General features: G+C 36.4%; 2 protein-coding genes across 2 annotated transcripts in view; one reads left to right on the forward strand and one right to left on the reverse strand.

Annotated features, from left to right (window-relative positions):
• Positions 1–17: 17 nt before the first annotated feature.
• On the reverse strand, positions 18–15,755 carry LOC128988572 (dolichyl-diphosphooligosaccharide--protein glycosyltransferase subunit 2-like). Its single transcript, XM_054409969.1, has 13 exons — positions 15,594–15,755; positions 14,282–14,481; positions 13,613–13,741; positions 12,876–13,030; positions 11,736–11,875; positions 10,874–11,046; positions 9,371–9,567; positions 8,385–8,594; positions 7,094–7,301; positions 5,310–5,498; positions 2,733–2,828; positions 1,684–1,759; positions 18–605 (listed from the first exon to the last, which is right to left on the reverse strand). Exons 1-13 carry the CDS (start codon positions 15,613–15,615, stop codon positions 457–459), a joined length of 1,944 nt encoding a protein of 647 aa, XP_054265944.1. The 5' UTR covers positions 15,616–15,755; the 3' UTR covers positions 18–456.
• A 3,817-nt stretch (positions 15,756–19,572) lies between these two features.
• Positions 19,573–23,638, forward strand: part of LOC128988571 (rho GTPase-activating protein conundrum-like) — a 72,359-nt gene continuing 68,293 nt past the window's right edge. Inside the window, exon 1 of the mRNA XM_054409966.1 lies at positions 19,573–19,999. The gene's annotated coding sequence lies outside the window, so the exon portion shown is untranslated. The remainder of the gene's footprint in view (positions 20,000–23,638) is intronic.

A 23,638-nucleotide genomic window follows, 5' to 3' on the forward strand; every position in this document is an offset into this window, starting at 1 on the left:
TAAAGAATAGCCACAGATTCAAATGTATTGTAAATTTATTAATTACATTCTCGCATTGAAAATTTACACATTTCAATAGACATCCCTCAAGATATTGAACAACAAAAGGTTCTCTCACAACAAACACAATAGTAACAAAATATTGAAAATACATCTAAGATAATTTTACAGCTTAACACATTATAAACCAATCCCACTTAGCAAAGTAAACAGTCTTTTAGTACACGCATCAAAGGGTTTAAATACATAACGCCTATAAATTAACATTAAATGCGATACTTTTGCTTACTAGTTAAACAACATATTGACAACGTATAAAAGTCTACTGTTCAAATCCACGTCTAAAACTCTTAACGAACCCCAAGGAAATGAATGTAAAGTGAAGGTGTACAGTTGACAGGCACAGCTGTAGGTGACGTGTTCTTGATGCAAGAACCGTGCTCATGGTGAGGAATGTTAGTGAGCTTGTTTCTTGCGACTTGTTGCGATTCTTGCCAACAGCTGATTGCCACTGAGGAAGGTTACCACACCCAGACCCAACAAATACTTGAGGGTTTGGAACATGTTCAGCTGCAGCCAGAAGAAACCAAACAGCGTGAAGATGGCTACAACACAAAAATGTGGAGAATGAAAATTCCACATAGAGGTGGTAAAGACTCCAACACATCAGGATATGTATTTAAGGTGATGATGAGTGAAAAGTTTAAGTGTTAATGGGTGAGATGATAACTTTATTCTGCTGGTTTTTTAGCCACAATTTATTAAAAGCCGATCCAAGACTGCTGGGTCGTTTCAAGACAAAATTTAAAAATCACTAAACAAAACAAAATGTTAAATAGGTTTTTTTTAAATTTATAAATCAAACATTACCTGTACCTGTTATGTTCTAAACTGTTCACTACATTACAGGTGGTTTTTTAACACCACAAAAATTACCACATTAGGCTACTTATGTTTTTAATGTTTTATAATTCAGTTTGCTGCAAGTTTGGTTTAGTGAGTTTATTGAAACTCATGCAAGGTTACTCACATAGTCCTGTCTTTAAAAAGGATTTTTAGAATACGACACTAGTTCATTTAGAAAGACTTGTTAAGACTTTGACTATTGCTGTTTAGTAAAAAAGTATACTGAGTTTAAAAATACAGTAGTCCCATTAGTCCTAAATGGTTGGGACCGGACCCATTTCGGATTACCAAATATTTCGGATTAAACATTTTTTATTTTTTGAAAATAAAAAAAAAATATTTTTTAATTTAAAAAAAAATTTTTCTTAGGACGCTATGCACGAGCTCGGGATTGTTTTCACATTACTTAAGGCAAGACCTAGTGGCTGCAGCATTATCACTTAGTAATATCCATTTGTGATTAGCAGGATTGGAACCCGGGTCGAAAATGAAAAATGTTAACAAAAATGGTGAAATATTTACTAAAATACTCTACAAAAAAGTCCACCTCGCCCGGCCGCTACAGAATACTTTGACGAGGTACAGCTAACTATGTTACAAGTTTAAAAAAAAATTTGATAAAAAAAAAATTAATTAAAAAAAATTAAAATTAATTTAAAAAAGATTTAATTAAAAAAATAAAATAAAATTTTTTTTCCGATTAGGCGGACTTATGGATAACCGAAGTTCGGATTAACGGGACTGTACTTTAAAATATTAATCAAGTAGAGTATTTACCTCCTAAGCCCAAGTGGAATCCAAGAGCAGACAGCGAGAATGGGAAATTTGAGATGTTGACTCCAAGTTTGGCCCACTGTAACAGACATTAAAGGTTTTACCAAATTGTGTTTTACCAAATTTTACCAAAGTGTGGAAATCTTACCAATATCTAAGAGTGATAGTCCCAGAGGGGAGGGGGTGGATCCACTCCCTAAATATCAGGATGAACCCCTGAAAGTTTGCACGATTTAGGTAATAGTTAAGTCAAGTCAGTGGTTGAGCGTGACATGCTCTAGAAATATGACAGTAATTTTACAGGTTCATATCTCACGAGCAACCAAAAATTGTTTCAGTACTTTGGTTCTTCCACTACACAACATTTTCCTTTGCTTAGAGCAGGCATTGGCTTATACAAGGCTTATAAGGCTTATACGTTTCTAGCAAATGCAAGGTTAAAAGTGGCCTTCAACATTCAGTGCTGTAAAAGAAATAGTTATTTGTGTAACTAGTACGCGAAGTGGCACTTAGCGCACACCTTACACATTATATTTTTCCTAGACAGTTACTACAAATCATAATAAACAATTACTAATTAGTCTTGCAAACACTAAACACCACATTTTAGGTTAGGTTAAGTCGTCAATACTCAAAGGCTGTGAAACAATGCACCAGCTGATCGTAGTCGTAGTATCTTTAGGTGTTACCAACTTATTTTCAAGCTGTACGTGTTACGTGCCTATTAAAAGCACATTGTTTTGTGTTTGGTTGGAATACTGGAGTGCGGTAAAGTAAAATGAGTGTGGCAAAGGAAAATGAGTGCCTCAAAGTAAAATGAGAGCGGCAAAACTAAGTAAATGCAGCAATTAGTTACTTTGCGTGCTATAATCAGTGCAAGGAAGCCTTCTTTGTCAAGTAACTGTAGGAAAAAAATAACTTACTAGAATTTTTCCAACCGTTACTTAGCACACTAGTTACACTATTAACTATTATACAATGATGATTTTATTCCATTCATGGGGTAAAATGTCTAAATGGATTTTGAGAAAATGGACTTAAAAATTACTAACCAATATTAGCAAGATGAGGAACGGTACAGCAACCAGTCCAGTAAACAAGGTTGAAACAACAACAGGAGGTCGTCTCTCAGGCTCTCGGAAAAGATGCTGCGGGAAAAAGTACATCAGCAATCAGCATGAGTCATATTGATGTAGAACCTGTACTATTGTAGTTGAAATGCGTCATATAAATATTTGAAACAGCAAGAAATTTTGTAGTAGTAAGGCTCGTACCTTAAATTTTCCACTTGTGTCGTTAACACTATTTACGTGAGTTGTGTACACTACTTTACCTTTGACAGTGTTTTAATTACTAAAAATCACTACTCGTAACTTCTAAGAGAGGTATGTTTTCACTTATAACCTCTCATTACCACTGACAGTGATGCAACAAAACATTGTACCAAACACTAATTGCACCACTAGGCAGCACAAGGTAGGAATATTGAAGAGGTGGAACAGAAGCTGACTATGACTCTTAATGAACTTTCCCGGTACTATGACGCAAACCACCTCAAGCCGAACCCTGCTAAGACCCAAGTTTGTGCCTTTCACCTAAACAATAGAGAAGCAGGCCGTGAGTTGAATGTGAAGTGGCGGGGAGACCATCTTCAGCATTGTCCTACACCCAAATATCTTGGTGTCATACTGGACTGCACACTGACATTTAAGGCGCATTGTATTGCGACAAGAGGTAAAGTCTCAGCGAGGAATAATATCATCAGGAAGCTCACCAGCAGATGCTAGGGTGCTAACCCTAATGTCCTCAGAACCTCAGCTATAGCGCTCAGTGTGTCGGCTGCACCAGTATGGAATGCATCGTCACATGCAAAAAAGGTTGACATTGCAGTCAATGACATGGCTCGGATTGTAACTGGGTGTTTGAAACCAACCCCGGTACAATCTATCATAGGGATCGCCCCTCCATCAATCTGACGTGATGTCGCTGCCGATGCAGAAATGACTTAGCAAGAGACAGACCCTCGTCACCCATTACACGGCCACCAACCTGCAGATCGACGGCTTCGGTCCAGAAAGAGCTTTTTATCACGGAGACGAGTCCTGGATGGATCACTCTCAAGCAATCGGGTGGTAAGGTGGGAGGCCACGTTGACTAACCCTCCCATACCAGCCAGGGAGGAACTGGCTCCTGGTGGAGGCCTGCATTACACGGTGTGGAAGACCCTAAATCGAATCAGGGTCGAGGTACCAAAATGCAAGACAAACATGCAGAAATAAGGTCTTTTACCAGATGAACAAAACATCTTGTGTGCGTGTGGAGCTGTTCAGGATCCTGGCCATCTATGATCTGTCCACGCCTAGACCAGTCTTGCACATTAGATGATATTTTACAAGCGAATGACAAAGCCATATCGGTAGCTAATTTTTTGAAAAGCGAAGTCTGATTTCCGGACACGGAAAGTAAGTATTGCACCACTCAACAATTAAATTGGCCTGAACAGCTGATTTGTTGAAGTTAGAACAATTACAATTTGACTTCTCTCTCAATCCTTGAACGTCATTAGTCTGTTACCCGTGTTGTTATGAGTAAAACTATGCTGTTATGAAAGTAAACAATGCTGTTACGTAAAACTTTTCAATTCTAAGTACTAAACTGAAACGGCTATTTAAAAAACGGTCGTAGGTAAAATAGTTTTGACCACATAATTTGTGGTTCATAGCAAAAAAAATTCTTTAGTGTTAATTTAATATGAACTCTGAAGAAATATATCAAGGAAAAAGGAAATTATACACAACAAACTTTGAAGAGTTCCAGTCAGTTGATTCAACACAAGAACACAATTTCTTTCATATTCCCCTTCAAGAGAACGGTTCCAACAGTGTAAGTTTTGTGACTGTCAGTCTAATACGAATATTTCCTTCTGAAGAAGTCCTCTTGAACTCTTCTTGGGAGAGTCAGTTGTGTATGCATTCTGTCAACGCCCTTTCCTTTAAAAACTCACTTTAACCTGAAAAGGCTAATTAGAAACTAACTAATATAGATATATGGTTAGAGAACAATATTTATCAATAACAATTAAGATTTTACTGCAATAATTATAGTTGCTGATCTTAAATATGTATGAATGTTAACATAGGTAAATAGTTTTAAACCTTGAATTTCGTAACTTAAATGCCTTCATACAACACCTTAAGAAAACTAAAATAAACGGTATCAGCAATCTGACACACTTTCTCGCATAAGCTTAACAACAACCTTTAACAAAATTTACAAATCAAAATTTCAAAAAAAAAAATTTAAAGTGCCTGGAGATACTATGGATTAGTACCTACAACCAAAAGTTCAGGTATGTACAGGTTTTGTCTGTAGTTCTGTACATCCACACATACACACACAGACATCACTTTGAAAACCACTTTTTTTAGTCCAGGGGGGCCCAAAACGTATTTATCGATCGATATATCCACTCAAACTCTAATATGTTGACAAAAACAATACTTTCTACATACACTATGGTATAGGGGGAGTAAGTAAAAGCAAAAATATGAAAGTGTGATTCAAGCAACTGTCAATTTTATAAGTGTTGACGAAGGACGAAAGTCTACTTGTATGTAAAATCCGCTAACCTTTATCTCTGGCTTAGGCTGATAAATGGAGGTGGAGGGGGGAGCTTGGGTCGAGTCCAGAGCTAGCTTCAGTTTAGTATCAGCCAACAGCCATGAGAAGGAATTGGACAGAATGACATCCCCAACAATCAGGTTGAGAGAGTAAGTGCCAGACAACTGACCAAAGTCTGCTGCCTTAGCTCCCATGTCCTGAAAACATTCATGTTGAGATACAGCACAGGCAGTAAAATAGAAAACAATCGCTACCAATAATTATAGTAACTTATTCAGACCAACAAGCTATATAATTAGGCTAAAATATTATAAAAATTACAGACATAGACTGAACAATGAATGGCTGTTAGAATGTGAACTGAACAGAGAAAGAAACCACTTGTGTAACTCTAAACAACATCATCAGAGTTTATAAACTGACCCTCTTAGTGCTGTGGCATTGCTCACATTCAATTTTATGTACTGTACTTACAGAACACCCTGTATGATCAATCTATGATCAATCAATGAGATCAGTGAAAGTGACTATATTTACAGTAAGACAAACTCTTAAGGCCAATCTAAATACAAATAAGATTATGGAAATCTCACGATGTACATAACAGTTTGATGTAATCAACATTTCTTGTAAATATCTTATCATTTTTCAAAAGCTGATCTTGTTTTTAGTGTTTTCTACAAATGTTTTCCACTCATAGCTACATTAGGTTGTTCATAATAACGATTATAAATAATAAAAAAAACATTATTTCTATTCTCCTTGGTAGTGTTCTATGACTTTCCTATGTTTCCATAGTTTGCATATCGGCTCTTTCTTTCAATGATTGCTTAACACGTTCACTGCAGGCGTATCCGATCGGATACGGGCCGAGCGCTGTTCAGACGCTGCCGTAACCGATCGGATACGCTCGGCAATGCCTTTCGTATATCATCGTTTTTGCTTTAGCGTCGGTCGAAGGCAGACCAATTCCACGTCAGCGTGTAGTGGGTGACTTGCTTTTTGTTGTGTTGTAGGTTGGTAGTAAAATTTCCCCATAAAATCCCCGTCTGGCAAACTTAAAAATCAACTTGTTGTCCCGTCTTTCTCCCTCCAATTGGCAATACGGTGTGACCGGCTACGTTCCAAGCAGTGCTGCTATATGTGAGTGTTTAGTGAACTACGTCGACTCTTGGTATAAAACAGGACATCACCGCACGTTATTTGCTATTCATCATACCGAAATATGAGAGCCAAACACCCGGCAATCGGGTTTGTTCGACGCTGCGGGCTGCGCCGCGCTGAGGCTACGCCTGCCATTTGATGGCCCGCAGCGAACGTGTTAAGAAATGCAACACAGTGTTAATTCAGTTAACTTTTTTTTAGTATACAAATTGTCCAGGCTTTCTTGCTTTTTTCCATTGTAATATTTACGCCAATCCAAATTCAAATAGTAAATATTTCACTTCAACCAAGTCAGTAAATGTTTGTAGCACACATTTCCTTAAATTGCAACTAAAATATTAACAGAAATTATATTATCAAGCTGATCATAAACAAATATGTCCTTCATAAGAATAATATGGTAATTTTTAAAGCCACTGGGACAGAGCCCAAGGGACCTTCTTCAAAAATGTAAGGTCAGTTTCCAAATCTACACACCTAGACAAACATTTTTGTACATAATATATCGAATTAAATTTTAAAACAAAAAAGCCTTATCGTTCACAAAGTTTCATGTAGCGTATTAATAATATAGGTAGATGACTAAGACATTGTGGTACAGATTTTAGAAGACAAGTTGAGTACATACCAAGTCAAAGCGGTAGCCCTGGTTGTTGGGGTCAACTTCTGCGACAAAGATGATCTCCTGCAGAGTAGCTTTGTTCTCGAACCGCAGGAACGCTTGGTGAACGTTCAGCGGCTTGCCACTGTTCTTGTCCTTGAGTGTAAACCGCACGACCAGTTTCTGCTGTGTATCCAACTCCAACACACGACCCAACTTTGTGGGGAACACAACTCTGCACAACAGTTATGAGTGTCAACATCGAGATTTAATTTAAATTGTAACAAAAATGAGTATAAATAACTGGATAGAATATTGCATTTGTACGTTAACAGTTTAATTCAAACTCAGTAGATAGTGATATAGTGAAACCTAAAGAAAAAGAGCTTACTAAAATCCAACCTATCAGTTATTTTGAAACACTAAATGACAAAATTCATATTTTTCTACCAATTTATTGAAAAAAATTATGAAAAGTTACTAGAGACTTGCTTGGGTAAAAACATAGTAGCATAGTAGAGCGGCGCTAGAGTAGCAGAGCAGGTTTTTAATAAAATGTACATCTTAGGAACTAATTTATGTTTTAGAATAATTAAGGACTGATGAACAATTTTTAAGAAATCAAGACGAAGCACCTGTACATGTGATTTTCACAAATTTGTATGTTATGTGCAAATAAATTATCATTATCATTACATAGGTCGATAGGTGAGCCAAACCATTCATTCTGAGGATTAGTTTTTGCAGTAGATTATACATTACAATTTACACAAATAGTATTTGTTCGGGACATGATTTTCTGATTCTGAAATTTATGGATTTGACTAGTGATTGGCAAATAAAAAATTTTGAATCTTGAATTTGTTTAGCTTTCCCTCTCTTTTTTGTCAGTTATTGAAATAATATTGCATTTGTAGCCACGATAAAAAGTATTAATAAATTTTAATGTCAATTCTAAAACCAAGAATCGGTGGAATTGAGAGTTGACTTTTGGAATCGGCCCATCCCTAATAAAAATGTTCTTGTTTATTTATAGTTTTGTGTTGTAGTACATTAATAAAGTTAAAATCACTAAAAACTTATATGTCAGCAAATTGTTTTTAACATTCTATGTTCCCTTTTGTTGTCTTACATGTGTGGTTTTCATTGCCGCCGTCGCCAATATGGCGAATAACAATCTTGGCTTGCTGCAATTTTAACTCTTAAGTCTAATTTTGAATTTAATTTTTTCTGAAAATTCAGTGGATTAGAGTTTTGAGATTCATCTTTTACTCATCCCTATATTGGACGATTTCTTTGTACATCGTATCCTACTTACTTATCAAACTTTGGTTGTGTGGTCTGATCTGAATCGCCGACTCCCAGTTCAAAGGTGTCCACAGTGACGGTGGCCATAACCTTGAGAGGCAGTGTGACGCCGATGTTGCCGACCAGTCGAGGATCAGACTTGGCTGGTACTGCGCTCACTGACAGTCTGTACAACCCTGGCTCTGGCTTGCTGTCCATCAGGTTCACACTGAACACTGTCCTGCCAAACAGCAATATCTACCATCAAACTAGCAATTGTACCAGCACAAATAATCATGTGAATGTGAAGCAAAGTAATTATTTCTAACTACAGTAAAACTCCATCTATGTAAACAGCAAGCACCCGCATTGTCGATCATTCGGATCACTTCAAGGAAAAATTATACTCTTACAGTAGCAAACCTGCCGACTTAAAGCGAATTTCCATTCACCTGATTGGATTAGGCCTTTTTTAAAGACATATTTCTTAAACATTTCAGATCGGTTCCCAATTTCTACAATAGGTTGCTTATCCTCCATAAGAATAGAATACAAATTTCAAATTAACAGTTTTTTTTATGTTAAGACCTGTTGTCCACTAAAGTCCTGAACATTTCGTTAATCACTCTGGTTTAAAGGCGGCTTCATTTGTGCCTATTTAGGACACACCGAAAAATACTTTTTCGTCATACTGCAACTGAGAGGACTTATCTTTACTTGCCCCACTGAATCACCATGCCTCAGGATATATAGCAAAGGTAGGATATATGATGAAAATTTGGTAAGTAGGTGGCTCAGTCGGTAGAACCATAGACTTTGAGCAAGGCAGTGATGTCATGGGTTTGGATCCTAGGACCTACCACTACTTTTTAGTACACTTCACCCTTTTACAAGCTCACGCCTTACTTAATCGTTAAATACCATGTAAGTTTAAAAAAAAAAAAATCTCTACAAAGTTGACAAATGTAACAACGGTTTCACTAGAAAAGACAGCACAAAATCACATGAATTACTCACTTGTCAGATGTGGGTTCAAACTTCTTCTTGGACAAGACAACAACATCGTCAGCACTCCTGGTGGCAGACTCCACAGTCACTGAGAGGTCAGAGGTGAGAGGTTGACCCAGCAGGTTGGTCACCTTGACTGACACTTTGGGCTGATCCTGAGACACCACTCCAGGACCAGCCAGGCTCACCACCACGGGGATGTGGTACTGAACAGGCAAATCATTGATGGCATACGAAACTTTGTACGGTATCTATGTAATTTGTTTGAAAAAGTAGGATTCAACCCTAATATTATTGTCAACTAACAATTTTGCTAAAATTAACTTTTTTTTCTTTCTACGCCATTGGCATTTCACAAGAGAATAAATGTTTAGTGTGTTTAGTGCTTAGTTTATTTTATGATATAAGATAGTTAAAATTCAATTTTGGGGGCTCTAAACAAAAGATGATTCATGCTAATCCTGCAGGTTTAAGTATGTCGCAGTATTCACATCCCTGGTACTAAAATCCTTGTGATGACTTTGATAAATCACATCAACTAACTACTAACATAAATCATTGAAAATTGAATTATTATTGCTTGATCCAGCAAAATAACAAGCTTCTTACGTAGTACTTGGAAATGATCTCTAGTAGCACTAAGGAGCTGTGAGTCGATTTACTACGTTTTAAGTGTGAAAAAAATATAATTTGACTCCTCAAATGTGCCAATCCAAACAGTGATTCTTCATTATTGTTATGGTATCATGGAGACTCTATTGTGTTTTTTGATGTTATCTAGTAATTTTGATTAATTATTTTAAAAAATACAAGTGATTTCAATTGGAGAGCATCTCGATTGCTTATTCTGAAAAACAACGTAAATTCGCTTAGTAGGCCTAATGTTAATTATCTCCTAATTTTATAGCCCCAGTCTCATGGATAGAGGGTAAATAGTGGTTTTACTACACTATCAAGTAGGTAAATAAAATTTAAAAAAGTTTTTTTTTATTCAGGTTATTATTTTGCAAAAATACCCTGATCTAGGATTGCAGAATCAGACATACTCTTATGCACCTACGCTGTATGCAATGAGATTAGCACAAGCCTAGCTATGGCTATACTTGCAACATGTTGAAGTTTGTGGAATTACTAGGGGTGTGCGGGTCAGACTTTTATTCGTAAATGTCATGAGCAAACTTAATATTTAATTTTCATGAACATTTTAATTCCTTTGTTTGTGTTTTGTGTTTCTTTAAAAATCAATTATTATTCGTTTTTTGGCCCGACCCGATCTTGGCCAGAAGAAATCTCTGACCCGACCCGGTCTCTCGGGCCTTCCGCTGGCCTGACCCAACCCGAAAGATTCGCAGGACCAGCAGACCTCTAGGAATTACCGTAGGTTACAGCACCTAGGTCTGTCTACATTGAACACAACATTACTTACACAGGTTTAAAACATTAACATGCAACATCCATGTTGGTTACAATGATTCAAATTCCACACAAACAGCTACCATATGAATGACTGACCTTGTTGTTAGTAAGTATGCTAAGAACGTCCAGCAGGCTGTGAGCTCCTTTGGGCGTCTGCACAGATCTGCGGCTGAGGAAGTAGTTGGCGAACTTGACGGCCTGTTCACCAGAGATGGGCGGAGGTTTGTTGGCTACAGCTGCTAGCTTGTACGCCCCACTCACGATCAATGCTGTAATTGTGACAAGGTGTGATCACGGAAGGTTTGAGTATGGAAGAGATCTACAGGTCCATTGGTGGTTAGGAGGTATAGGCGAGCGTGCTATCCTAACAAAACACCTTAAAAACCTAGACTTTATTGATGTGTGTTACATCCTTAAATAAAAGACAAAATGGAAAGGAAAAGATGTTCTAAAGCAGGATTTTAGGCTAAAAAGAAAATATCTGATGAGGGAGCTCCCCATTTAGAGAGATAAGGATTGAGGACGCTTATCTACCCACCTGGGTCATTAGGGGTTGAGACATTATTTATTTACAAAAAGACTTGCTTGTCTTTGGATATAAAACCAAATATCCTAGATAAAAACAAGTCCTTCTGTATTGGAGGACTATACCAAACCCAATTAAAAATTAAACGAATACTGTAATAACATTTAAATACTGGCTTGAATCAAAACAATATTTAGTAGGTCTTTTATGTCATATTAATCATTAACAGATTTAAACCTAAACAATTTGACACTTTTAACATTTGCAACCCAAAGTAAAGGTGAAGGGAGCCAACTTCATGTACACCAAAAATAAGAATTATGATTGTTGAGCAGTGTTAACCACTTATGACTGAAACATAGAGAGATTTTTAAACTAAAAAATAAACAAGATATGTTCATCTTTTACTTGATAACAAACTTATCCACCAACCTGTGATACTGAGACCTCCTTCAAACTGCAAGAACTTTCCATCAACCTCGTCTGCTTGGACAATTGCGTCTTCAATGCGGTTGAAAATAACATTGACATCCCCACCCGCTACAGCTCCGATATGGAAAGCATAGCCTAGGCTGTAATTGTAAAGCATTGTACACTTATCAACAGTACTTGATTGTTTAGAAACTGAAGAGGCTTAATTACAACCTAGGATGTATAAATATTTTATAATCGTATGATTTAATAAATCTCACTATTGGTTTGAGAAATTGTTATTAAATAGTCTAAAGTTAAAAAAGAATATTGGTTCTCACTCTGCTCTACAAAAATGGTCCGGAATGCCTGTCTAATTCAAACCACACCCTGAGCCTGCTTATTATCAACTGAGGTTTGATATACAGTGGACTTCTTTAAAGTATTATACAAAATAGCTCTTTGAGCCTAACTGATGATTCACACATAAAATTTAAAACATTTACAAAAACCAATGGGTTTTGAAGTAAAGATGATGTGCAACATTAGGTCTATTTTTAAAACACAGTGGCAAAACCAGAGAATTCACAATTCCCTTAAAAATTAGAAACAGATACAAAATAGAAAACCAAAAAAACAAATAAATGAATAGGACTAGTTTGAATAGGATTTGAATTAAAATAATTACTGAATTAGTTAGTTTTAAAAGAGCTACTTTCAAACTACAATAAGCTGATGGAGCAAGCTGGTCTACTGGTAGAGTGTGGGGCTTCGGTGCCCGAGGTTCCGGGTTCAAGTCCCACCAATCACCAATGGATTTTATCAATGTGATAAACAACCCTCTAGGACTAGCCTGAAGTAATGTGTAAAACAGTTCTGGGCTAGAACTAGCGTCCTAGGATGTGAAGGTAAATCAGAAAAAAAAACTTGTACTAGGCTAAACTGTAAAAACTTTGATAACAGTACCAAACTGGTTCCTTTCTAATTACTTGCAACCAATTGGTTTACACTCAGCAATAAGCAATAGAAAGGACGTTAAGACACAAATCCTACAAACATCTTTGATACAGAACTTCAGCCCAAATAAATCACAACACTCAGTTTTTGGGTTAGGCCTATCCAAAAGCAATATAGCTACCACATAGCCTAAATCTCAGTTACCTAGCCGTGCTGTCGTCCTTCTTAAGAGCCGCTTGCAGGTTTTTAAGAAGCTTTGCCGTGTCAGGGAGTTTCTGACCAAGACTTGACAAAGCCAGGGAAGCATAGTACAGATCAGGCACACTCGAGCTTTCAAGCTCCAACACGCCCGTCAGTTTCTAGCAAAAAAAATTACAAAATTACTTTACAGTGCAAAACATACGTTTTAAAGTCTTCAAATCTTCAAAGATTAAATTCTTCTATTGATAGCATGACGATTGGATAGAATAAAATGAAACAACCACAGACATAATTAAGTGCGTTTTTATGCTTGCAGGGATGTAACAAAGTCGCAGATTTCTTGTGATAGACCAATATTATTTAGCTTTGTGAAGGAAGTTAAATGGATGGTTTACAATTAATTCCTGTTTCAAGATCAAAGGAAAATTAAAACACAAAAGTAAAAGAATGAGGATTACGCTACGGTACCTACAACATGTGGGCTGTGGCAACACTTTAAAGAAATATTGGTAACTTACTACCCTTAAAAAAAATAAAATTTTGCAATTTTCTTCATTTAGTAGTAGGCCCTAACTTAATGTGTTGTGATTAGGCCTAGAAGCAAAGCTGACTAACTTGCTTTGCAAATTTCGGCTATAAGACTTCAACTAAAAAAAAAGTTTTTTGATAGCATATTACAGATGAATATTCTCAGTTACGGTAAAGAGCATTCAAGCAAAAATCTATGAAATAAAAATTACCTTGACAATGTTGGCAGTAGGTAATGTTCCAGGGCAGTTTCCGAGAGCTTTCCATGTCCCAGTAACATAGAACAATGTTTCTACAGTCGGGGTTCCTCCAGCAGCTGCTATCAGCGTTTTGCAAATCTCCTACAGGTTTGCGCATGATAGAATGTTAATAAGAGCAATAAACGGGATCTTAGATAGCCTGAAGCTACATTTGCAAAATTGAGAAAAATTAGTACTGTATAGTACGGGAAATCACTACAATTGAAATTTAACATATGGTCATTAGTGAAGAAAATGCCCGATATAAAAAAGTGCTTATTTTTTTATTGCTAGATTAGAGAACATATAGCCAGAGGTCATGGTGTTATTATAAAGCTAAAATAGCTTCATCATGCCACTGAGACTTTTGTTGGTACCTACCACTATTGTACAGCATGGATAAAATTTAAAAGCTAAGCCATGGAATATATCATTTTGGGGTGGGCTATCCAATACAACTAGCTGACAGTGCAGAGTAATTTAGGTAGGGTTTTGTTAATAATGATGGGGGGATTTACATCTAGGCTCCAACAGAAAACATGCTAATCACTAGGCCAGCCACATCCGAACCTTAACAAAATAATAAGATAAGAAGTAAAAACTAAGTTAAAACCTTCCAAAATATTATTAACTTATACAAACCTTGTCATTTGGAACGGACCCTCCTTGAGCCTTGAGGCCAATAACCGAATAGTATGTAGTTGGAAGATCTTTACCATCTAATGAAGCAGTGAAAACCTGATGAAGCCGACTTCTCTCCGATGCTGATAGAAATGAAGTAGTTGTGGTGGCTGTCCATGTAAGTTCAGTCAGGCAAACTAGAGCCAGAATCAGTATAGGACCTGCAAGTTAAGGTAAACAATATGACCTTTCTCATCGTCGTCACAGAAAACGTACTACTATACCCAGAATGCCAACCATAGCAACGCTGGTGGCGCTGCCTACGGATTGACAGGCAAAGCTCTCTCAAACCGCTTAATGCTTTTTACCATGCGGTTGGCATTCTGGGTTATAGTAGTACGTTTTCTGTGTCGTCGTGTTTATAAGTTAGAATATATTCAAGGAGTTTGCTTATTAAGTGGAGATTAAGGCCTATTCAATAGCAAAGTCAGTTGGAGATTAGGACCCAAGATCTGAATTTAATAAGATAGTGGTACTGGTAAAGACAAAGACGCCAAAATATATTTATTTGGGCTCCAGCTTAATAGGAGACTACTACTATTAAATGATTTAATTGAATTTGTAGGCCTAGATACAAGTTATCAACCTTAGGCTAAATGAATTATTGTATTTTGTTGCAGAATTCATGCAATAGAATTCTTTTAGGCTACTGTAATTAAAGTTGGAGTTAAGGCTAACAGGTAGGCCTATTGAGCCAACAGTTCTGAACTTGTAATTAATCATAGGGGGAGATTATGCTAATAACAAGCTGCTATACCCATATTTCACATTTTATAATCAGCTGATGGTTAATGTATAATAGTAAATGTAGGACATAAACTTAAGTGCAACCACTTAACTTATTGGATATTCTTAGTCTTGAAAAACATCATGTAACATGGATTTTTACTCAGAATTTTTCAGCACAGTCCCAACATCATCACTCGTACAATATACACATAGGCTACCGGTACCTCTGCGTATCCATACTAGTGGAAATTCGAAAGTGTGAGTAAGTTAGGCCTAAGTTGTGGTTGGGAGTGTCCTTGTCCTAGGATCTTAGGCTACAAGTCGCTTCTTCTTTAAAATATATATTAACATAGTAAGTTTATTCCTCCAACTAGTCCTTGAACCATAACTAAGAGGTACAGCTTTTATTTAAGTGAAAGGGGTCTAATTAACTTAGTTTAGGCACTTCAAAATACTCTACTCCTACTGCAAATTGTTTTGAAGGTTAGGTGACAATTTACAAGTCAAAATTTATTAAATTAAATAGATATCAATGGATACAAACCGTTATATTTTATCAAAAGCATGGTGAAGTCAGAAGTAATTCACAATCAAAATAACATAACTTAATCCAGGATAAAATAATTTACTATGACGAATTGCGAAAGTTGATGGAGAATCGGAGTCTGACAAGACAACGCCGGTCGGTAAAAACTATCGTTCGGCTTTCACTTCAATCGGCTCGGCTCGGCAGCTGAAAAATATCAAATATCAAAATGCTGACTGCAAAAATCACCAAACCAACCAATTGTATTCTTCCAACAAGAACGCTACAGTGTCAACGTTGCACTCAAACCAAGACCTTTATAATATTGGTATTTTATCAGCTTTTTACTATGTAAAATGGATTAAGGTATAAATGTAGTATCTTAGCAGTAATTTGTTGTACGTGAATGAATCAGAATGTTTTGAACTAATATTATGTGAATACTAAAAAGTAATGTGAAAGCCATTGTCTTTTGTCTGGGGCCGAGTGGCTATAGTTATAGTGAATAGGATCGCCTTCAAAATCTGAAGGTCGTTGGTTCGATTCCAAGCGAGATCGTTTTCAGATCCAGATGTCATTTGTCCCTGGGCCATTAATTAATTATGTTAAAAAAAGTCGTCGTTGGATGCTAACAATACAAGGGTTTGGACCGTTATCTTTCAAAACATTAAAAATTTCATTGGCGTAGATAACTCAACAAAAATAAAAAGCCTGGGAGTATAGTGTCTTGAACTTAGACACAACAAGAATGCTATAAATTTGTTTTGCTTCCCATTGTTAAGGGTGCTCTCTACCTCAGCTCGGAAATCTCAGCTCGGGCTTCAGTAGTTATGTTGCGCCGTTGAACGGCACCGCGAGAAGCGCTTGCAGAGGTTCACGGGCCCTGCCGTTGTAAACTACCCTTACATGCTAGTAAAAATCAGTAAACGGGGGTTTAAAGAACAAAGACCCATCCATACGACCTTGGGTTTAGAATGTTTCTGTAACGATTCTTTAATAATTTAAAGCAGTTTAAAATGGCCGTTTTCCCTCTACATTCAAAAGAAGATTTTCAGGCTTTATATGGTACGATGTTAAACATATTGAAACAACTATACTTTAAGATAATGTAATCCTCTTCAAAATAACACCCTAACTTTGATTCTACGTTAAGTGTAGCCTTCGGAAACACGGGGTCCCCAAACCCTTGCATTTTCACGAAATTGCAGAGCTAGAGCGAACCCTTTAAGTGGGCACTCCACCTGAGAAAAAATATTGTTTGCAATAAACTATTTTTTTTATGTTTAAGAATTTAGCATAGTTAAAGATATTTTTATGATGATCCCCCCCTCCCGGGGAGTGTTTTTTTTCTAAAAGCAGACGTTTACTTACGGGAACAGATAAATCTGGAGTTAGGTGGGTATGACCATAGACTAACCAACACAAGTAGACTTTTCATCCCATTGTAAATTTTGAAGCTCGTTTTTCATGTCTAGTTCATGTACGCCACACTGGGCGCTAGTGTCGACGAAATTTTGTTTCTATTATTTTAGGGTTAATTTCTTGATTTGTGCTTTACTGTTTGGTTAAATAACTAGGGGACAATTTATTGTTTATGATTAGATCGTACTATTTGGTTAAACGAGGTTTTAATGACTGTATTAACGGGAAACAAATTGTAAACAAAACACGACCTCTACATAAACCGTACAGAACTAACAATAAAATTGTCTTCAGCTGTTCCATTAGGATGAGAAATCTACTAAGGGAGTATGATCTATGGTTTTATCTATGGTATAACATAATTTAGTAATAATTATTTTATTAACTTAAAGAGTACTCCTACAAACTGTAGTATGGGAGTTGCCATACAACAAATATCTATATAATTAATACGCTACACGAAAGTTTGTCGGTTGAACTCCTCCGCCATTTCTTAACCGATTTTATCCATTGACGTCTCATTGGAAAGAGCGTGTCGCGTAGATTTGCAAACTGACCTTACATTTTTCAAAAAGTCCCTTGGGCTCTGCCCCAGTGGCTTTAAAAGTTCCCATGTTATCCTTATGAAGAACATAATTGTTTACATTTTGATCAGCTGTATAATTTTATTGCTGTTATTTACTTTTAAATTCAATGAAACACATTGAGTAGATTTATTTACTATTTGAGTTTGTGTAAACATAACCCCCAAGACGGATCGTGTTAGTATGGTTGTATCCTAAAATTTGTGTATTTATCGTTGTTTTGTGTCGCTATGATGGATTGTGTTAGCATGATTGTAACTTAAATTTGTGCATTTATCGTTGTTTTGTGTAGCTATAATTTGTTTATTATTTGTTGTTTATTTCTTTTAAATGTCTCCGACGCAACGACAACGAAACATAGACAGGAGGCGCAATCGTGATAACGACCGCAACTACAGAACAGTGGTGCGTAATAGCATAGATAAAACTGTGTTGGTTAGTCTATGGTAATAGGCTTAACTCATCAGCTTAACAGTCTGAACATGAACCTGGACAACTTCAACTATTTGGTTACAAATGCGCCCTTACACTACCCCAAAACGACTTTTCGTTCTCAATTGGCCCTCTATTAATGACCTGTGTTGCCTGTACAGCGAGGCATTTTGAGAAGGAGAGAACCGTCCGGAATGCTTTAGGTTTATCAATAACGAAGATAAACAGGGTCTGAGTTACACAACGGTAATATTTGAGTTGACTCTTTTAAATTCATTGTAAATATGACTGTTATTCAATCTGAAATAACTCCTGTAATACTTTGTAATTGCTCGAATTCGAGCAACATGTACACTAGTTTCTATAAAAATCGTATTTTTAATTTAATATTTTTGTTTATTCATCACAAACTTTTTTTCGCTGAACTTTAATTATTCCATACTACAGTTTGTGAAGTAGAATGTCCCCTTCAAAATGAAAAAACTATGTAAATCAGAACTTAATATATTTTTTTTCCTGAATATATGACAAAATGAAACTTACGAAAATCGCCCGGAAACGAAAGGAAACACAATTCTGTTGTGGAGAACTCCACCAAAATAAGAACAAATTCAATTACATATTAAATTTGTCTATTATTATTATTATTATTATTTAAAAGTGCATCTAAAAACAAAACTTTTAATACAGTACAAAATCTTATGGCCAAACCCCCCTCCCCCACAACTTCGGCAAACGGGGCCAGTGTAATTGAGAGCTTACTTATTTTGGAAAATAACACCTCATAAAAAAATATTTTTACTATGTGTCATACATCAAAATGTCCAGAAAGAACTGTAGAACACTTTTTGGTAAATAACTGAAATTTGATACAATTTTTATATCTTGGTTTTTTTTGGGTGGAGTGCCCCTTTAAAAATGCTATGTTCCAATAACAGTTATTAATACTAAATCCATTTCAACTTCTCTTAATGATTGTTGAAGTCCCCCCATTAAAAATTTCATTTTCTTAGCAATGTATCCCTTAACACTAATCTAATCGAGACCGACGATCAATTTTAAGGTAAATGAAAAACTGAAAGAATCAGTTGGTGTGCTTTGGGCAATAACTTTTTCGAACATATAGACATATATAAAACCACGATAAAAACACACTCCTTTGTATGTATCTATGATATTGATTAACCATGTAGATTAACGGTAGGCCTACTTGATTATAAAAGAATCACCAAGTTCAAGCACGCAAGTAATTTAATTTAATTTGAACTTTCAGTATAAATATTGTGATGTGACTAATGCAGATTTGTATTTGTTAATCTGGTACAGTATTTAAGTTATCTTGAACACAATAATACTTTGAATTCACTATTCAGTGGAATGCTTTTCAGCTTGTTGTATAACACGAACTTTGTTTATATATAATATTATTATAAGCTTCATCTTACTGTAACGGACGTGTTGGCAAGCCTGTACAAAAGAAAAGTGGTAACACTGGAGCACGTTGGTTGGTTTGTTGATTTGCTTTTGTTCTGTGTTGTTGTGTGTGTGGTGGAGTGGACTGGAGTGAGTGACAGTGGAGTGTACCAGTGGCAGTGGACGTTTTTTGACAGTAGAAGTCAGATGTTCAGTGCGATCTGTCATTAGTGTCGAGTTCTTGTTGATTTTAAATTTAAACTGCTGTTAGTTTTTTCCAGTGCTAAGTTAATTGAGTGTAACTGTATTGAGAGTATACTAAGTGTTGTGTTCAAATTTGGAAAAATACTAAATCATATTTATTTTCTGTTCCTATTGTCCAAGGACAGTTAACTACTATTCTTTCTCAGGCTGTGTAGGGCCTAACTATATTCAAGTAGGTATTAACTTACTTAGGAAATCTTAATTTCACCGCTATTAAATTAAAGTACCCTACTATAAGCTCTGTGGACTCAGGATTATAAGGACAGCACACTGCCTCAGGCAAAGGAATCTGGCAACATACTTCATAAGGTTGGTGAATATAGTCAAACACATTTCATTCGATAGTTAAGTTAAGTAGTCAACGATATTCAGTCAGTGACATGTGCATGGATTGATAATCCACATCAATTATATATCAATATCAATTAGCCTATTTAAGATGGGGACGCCACTAGGTGTGTATTTCAACCCAAATATAAGTGAAGGACCAGTGTAAGATGAGTGGCACAATCTTGTACTGTAGTCTTGTTAAATTAGTGACTAAGGCCGACATGTTCCTTAGACACAGCTGTTAATTAATAACCCATACAGCCAATGGCATCTAAGGGACCTACAGTTTATAGTGGAATCCGAACCACATTTTTGCCTTGTAATTAACAAATTGGGCTAATTATCATGATAGCACTGCGCGGGTTGTCGTAGTACACTCACTACTGTGCACGTTATTCCACCAGGGAGTACCGCATCAACACTCAAACAGTACAAGCATGCCTATTAATATCCACAGTTCTTTACCTCCTAGTAGCTGGATTACAGGATGAAGCCAACATCCCAGTCATATGAATATTATCAAAAACATTGATAGGCATCACCACCAAAACTCTGTAAGACTAAGCCAAATTGGATTTTAATAGGAGTTCATTCCACAAAGGTTTTTCTATTTATTTTTACAATGAAATGCCACATCTAATAAATTTGTTATTTTATAACTTAGTGGGTAAACAGTGCTTGCCCAGTAATTATAAGGTCACTGTTTCGATCTTGAGAAAAATGTCTAACCTTTTGATGGTTTGATATTGGACCCAGCTAGCTCTGTCCAAGATGAGCAGGATATTATGGTCCTGACTAATGAAACAGTTTTAGTGAGTGTCAAAGCTATCCAGATCATCTCAGCTTCTACACTCATCCTTCACACATATATATGGGTTAAAATACGCACCTAGATTGCATACCCATCCAAATAAGTGATACAGTACCTCAATACCTTCTCCTTCGTCTTTTACCCACAAAGTGGGATTGACAGTGTCACTTCTACAATACTGTACAACTTATGATAGTTGTGCACTAACTTATATATCGATTTACTCACAAAAAAATATTTATTCTGACAATCTGTTCAGCTGGGGTCTTATCAAACTAACCTTTGTACGAATGATGCATTCAATTTAAGTTACTTTTTTCATTTTGTGTTTTTAACAATATTAGCATTTTTACCTTTTTGCCATGCCCTCGGCTTGTCACTAGTTTACGTTGACCTTTTGTTTGATATTGCCATTGATGGATGGCTCAAATGACATCTTGGTCCAGGGTTGACTTTGACTCTGCTTGAAATCAAACTATCGACGTTCAGACGTGTTGTGTAGGCAAGCATAGCCTATATCCATATGTCTAATGACTGGAACACCCAGCCAGTCAAAAGTTATATTTTAAAGCTCTCTTAAAACTAGGTTCGTACAACTCTTCGGTGCTTTTTGTCGTACACGATATCGAATGACATTCAACAAACTTAACTACACCACCTGTTTTTGCAGGTTATTGATTCAACAAAATAATTAGGCTTAATTTGAGGATAAACTGATGCTTGCTATAAACAATAGTGAAACCCAATCTGATCACTTTCTCTAGTTGTTTAAAATTATAAATCACTAAGTAATATGCCTACAGACTAGACTATTATTGTTTGGTTGAACTATTCTGATGAGTAATTAATGTTATCATGGGGACCTTTATTGATTTTACCAGAAACTATATTTTTACTGGGAAACAACAGTGCAAACATTTCTCCTAGGTCACTAATAATATAAGTAGGCCTAACTGAGAGAAAAAATAGTAGGCCTGTCTTGATGAAATTACCAAGAAAAAAATGTTTCAGAAATCGATAAATCACTGCCTTATAGCTCTGACTGTTATCATGATATTACAAATTTTAAATCGAAAATGTTTTTTTAAGGTTCACCCAATTCAAGCAATTTGGTATATTTTATTTAAATGCAAGTGTCAGTGGGAAATCATTGATGAATAAATATCCTTTAAAACAGTTTTGTAATAAATTTTGATTAGCAAGGAATACAATCTTGATTTAATAACTTCTTGGTCTTGATTGGAGATTGCCATACAAAAATAATTAAGGAGACGACTTGAAAAAATCCCTGCAATAGTGTCTGAAGACGATTGTTACTGTAGAGAAGTGAATGGTCCTGTGTGGTGCTAGCCTGCTAGGATGCTGCGCCGAGGCCCGAGGTAAGGTGGATGACTGGCCCTGGGGGCTCTGGTCAGGGGGAGGGGGGTCAAGGTCACTACGTTAACGGTACGGAACAGGTCTGCAACTCCAGACCTCCATCTCCAAACCCAAACTCCTCATCTCCTGAGAACTCTAACCTTGTGGGCACTCCTGGGATTCAATTTTACCCTAAGTAGGTTGCAACTGGTTTGCCAGAGTGATGGAGTCTCGAAGATACTTAGGCGTCCTTGGTTTGACCCGATGACCTTCGTTTAGTGGTTTGTGATCAATCTTCCGGTGATAAAGGTTTGACCATAGGAGTAGACACCCTTTTTTATCAGTTTGATTTAACTATCCACCCTGTAGAAAAGATCGTCAAGGTGCATGACTACATTAGGGTAACAAGCCATACTGTAATACTTTACTTTTACTTTACATACACTGTTAATTCTCTTCTCTATATTTTCAAAGTATATTTTAATTGTTAGATGAACACTGTTTATTTTAGGCAAATACTGATCTCGTAGTAATTAATTAATCCTTTAGGAGCACTAATTAAGATTAAAATCCAAGTTATCGAGCCTCAAGTCTTAAAACATTGATGTTTATTTAATTAGAACAGCTTGTACTAACTTGACCTCTCTACTCACTCTGTGCTTACGCGACGTCATTCAAACTTGGACACCTGGTCCTGGTACTCAACTCACAACTATATTTAGCTGAAAAACTTCAGTTAAGTCAAATTTATCTGTTACCTTACAGTCGGCATAGCTGTATATTTTAAGTTTGTCTTCTATTTTAAACATTTTCCATCGAACCAACCGAGCTACTTATTCAACAAACGGCAGGCCACTGTAATGTGCTCACTGCTCGTTTGCTTCATTACGGTCCATAGATCCTGTGTTCGTCTATGAATAAAGCACGGGAATAGTTCAGAATGCGGAAGTGAATTTGGTGACAAAACTATCCTCGTATTCGTTAACGGTGCCGGTTTGGATTCAGTCAGGAATAGAAACAGCGACGTCTCGCTTCAGGCTCTGGTGTCGGCGTAAATGATGCTTTGTTGGTTCCTGTTTGTCTCACGTTTGTTGTTTGCTCTTCTGTAATCAATAGTGCAAAGTAGTATTGAACTACTTTCTGACACGTGGATTTACGATGAGGTCGTTCCAATTGCATGGAAATCCGTCACGCACTTTTGAACATGATCACGCGACTGATAGCCAGGACTAGCTTCATTAAATCTTTTCAAAATGTATTATTTTTTTCATAAATGTGTCCATATAATTGCCCATGTCCAGGTAAACTAGTTTTGTATAAAGGTGCGTTCCAAGAACAAGCATTTGAAGGAACTGTGCTTTGCCTTCAATTTGTTCAGTAGGCAACGTTTGTTTCTGTCATGCTCTTTTATAGGCAACCTTACCTATATGTATACCACAGAGTCAATAATA

This window comes from Macrosteles quadrilineatus, unplaced genomic scaffold (genome assembly GCF_028750875.1).
Source record: "Macrosteles quadrilineatus isolate MER2022 unplaced genomic scaffold, UCM_ALF_1.0 Scaffold_3__2_contigs__length_128488019, whole genome shotgun sequence".
Classification (NCBI taxonomy): domain Eukaryota; kingdom Metazoa; phylum Arthropoda; class Insecta; order Hemiptera; family Cicadellidae; genus Macrosteles; species Macrosteles quadrilineatus.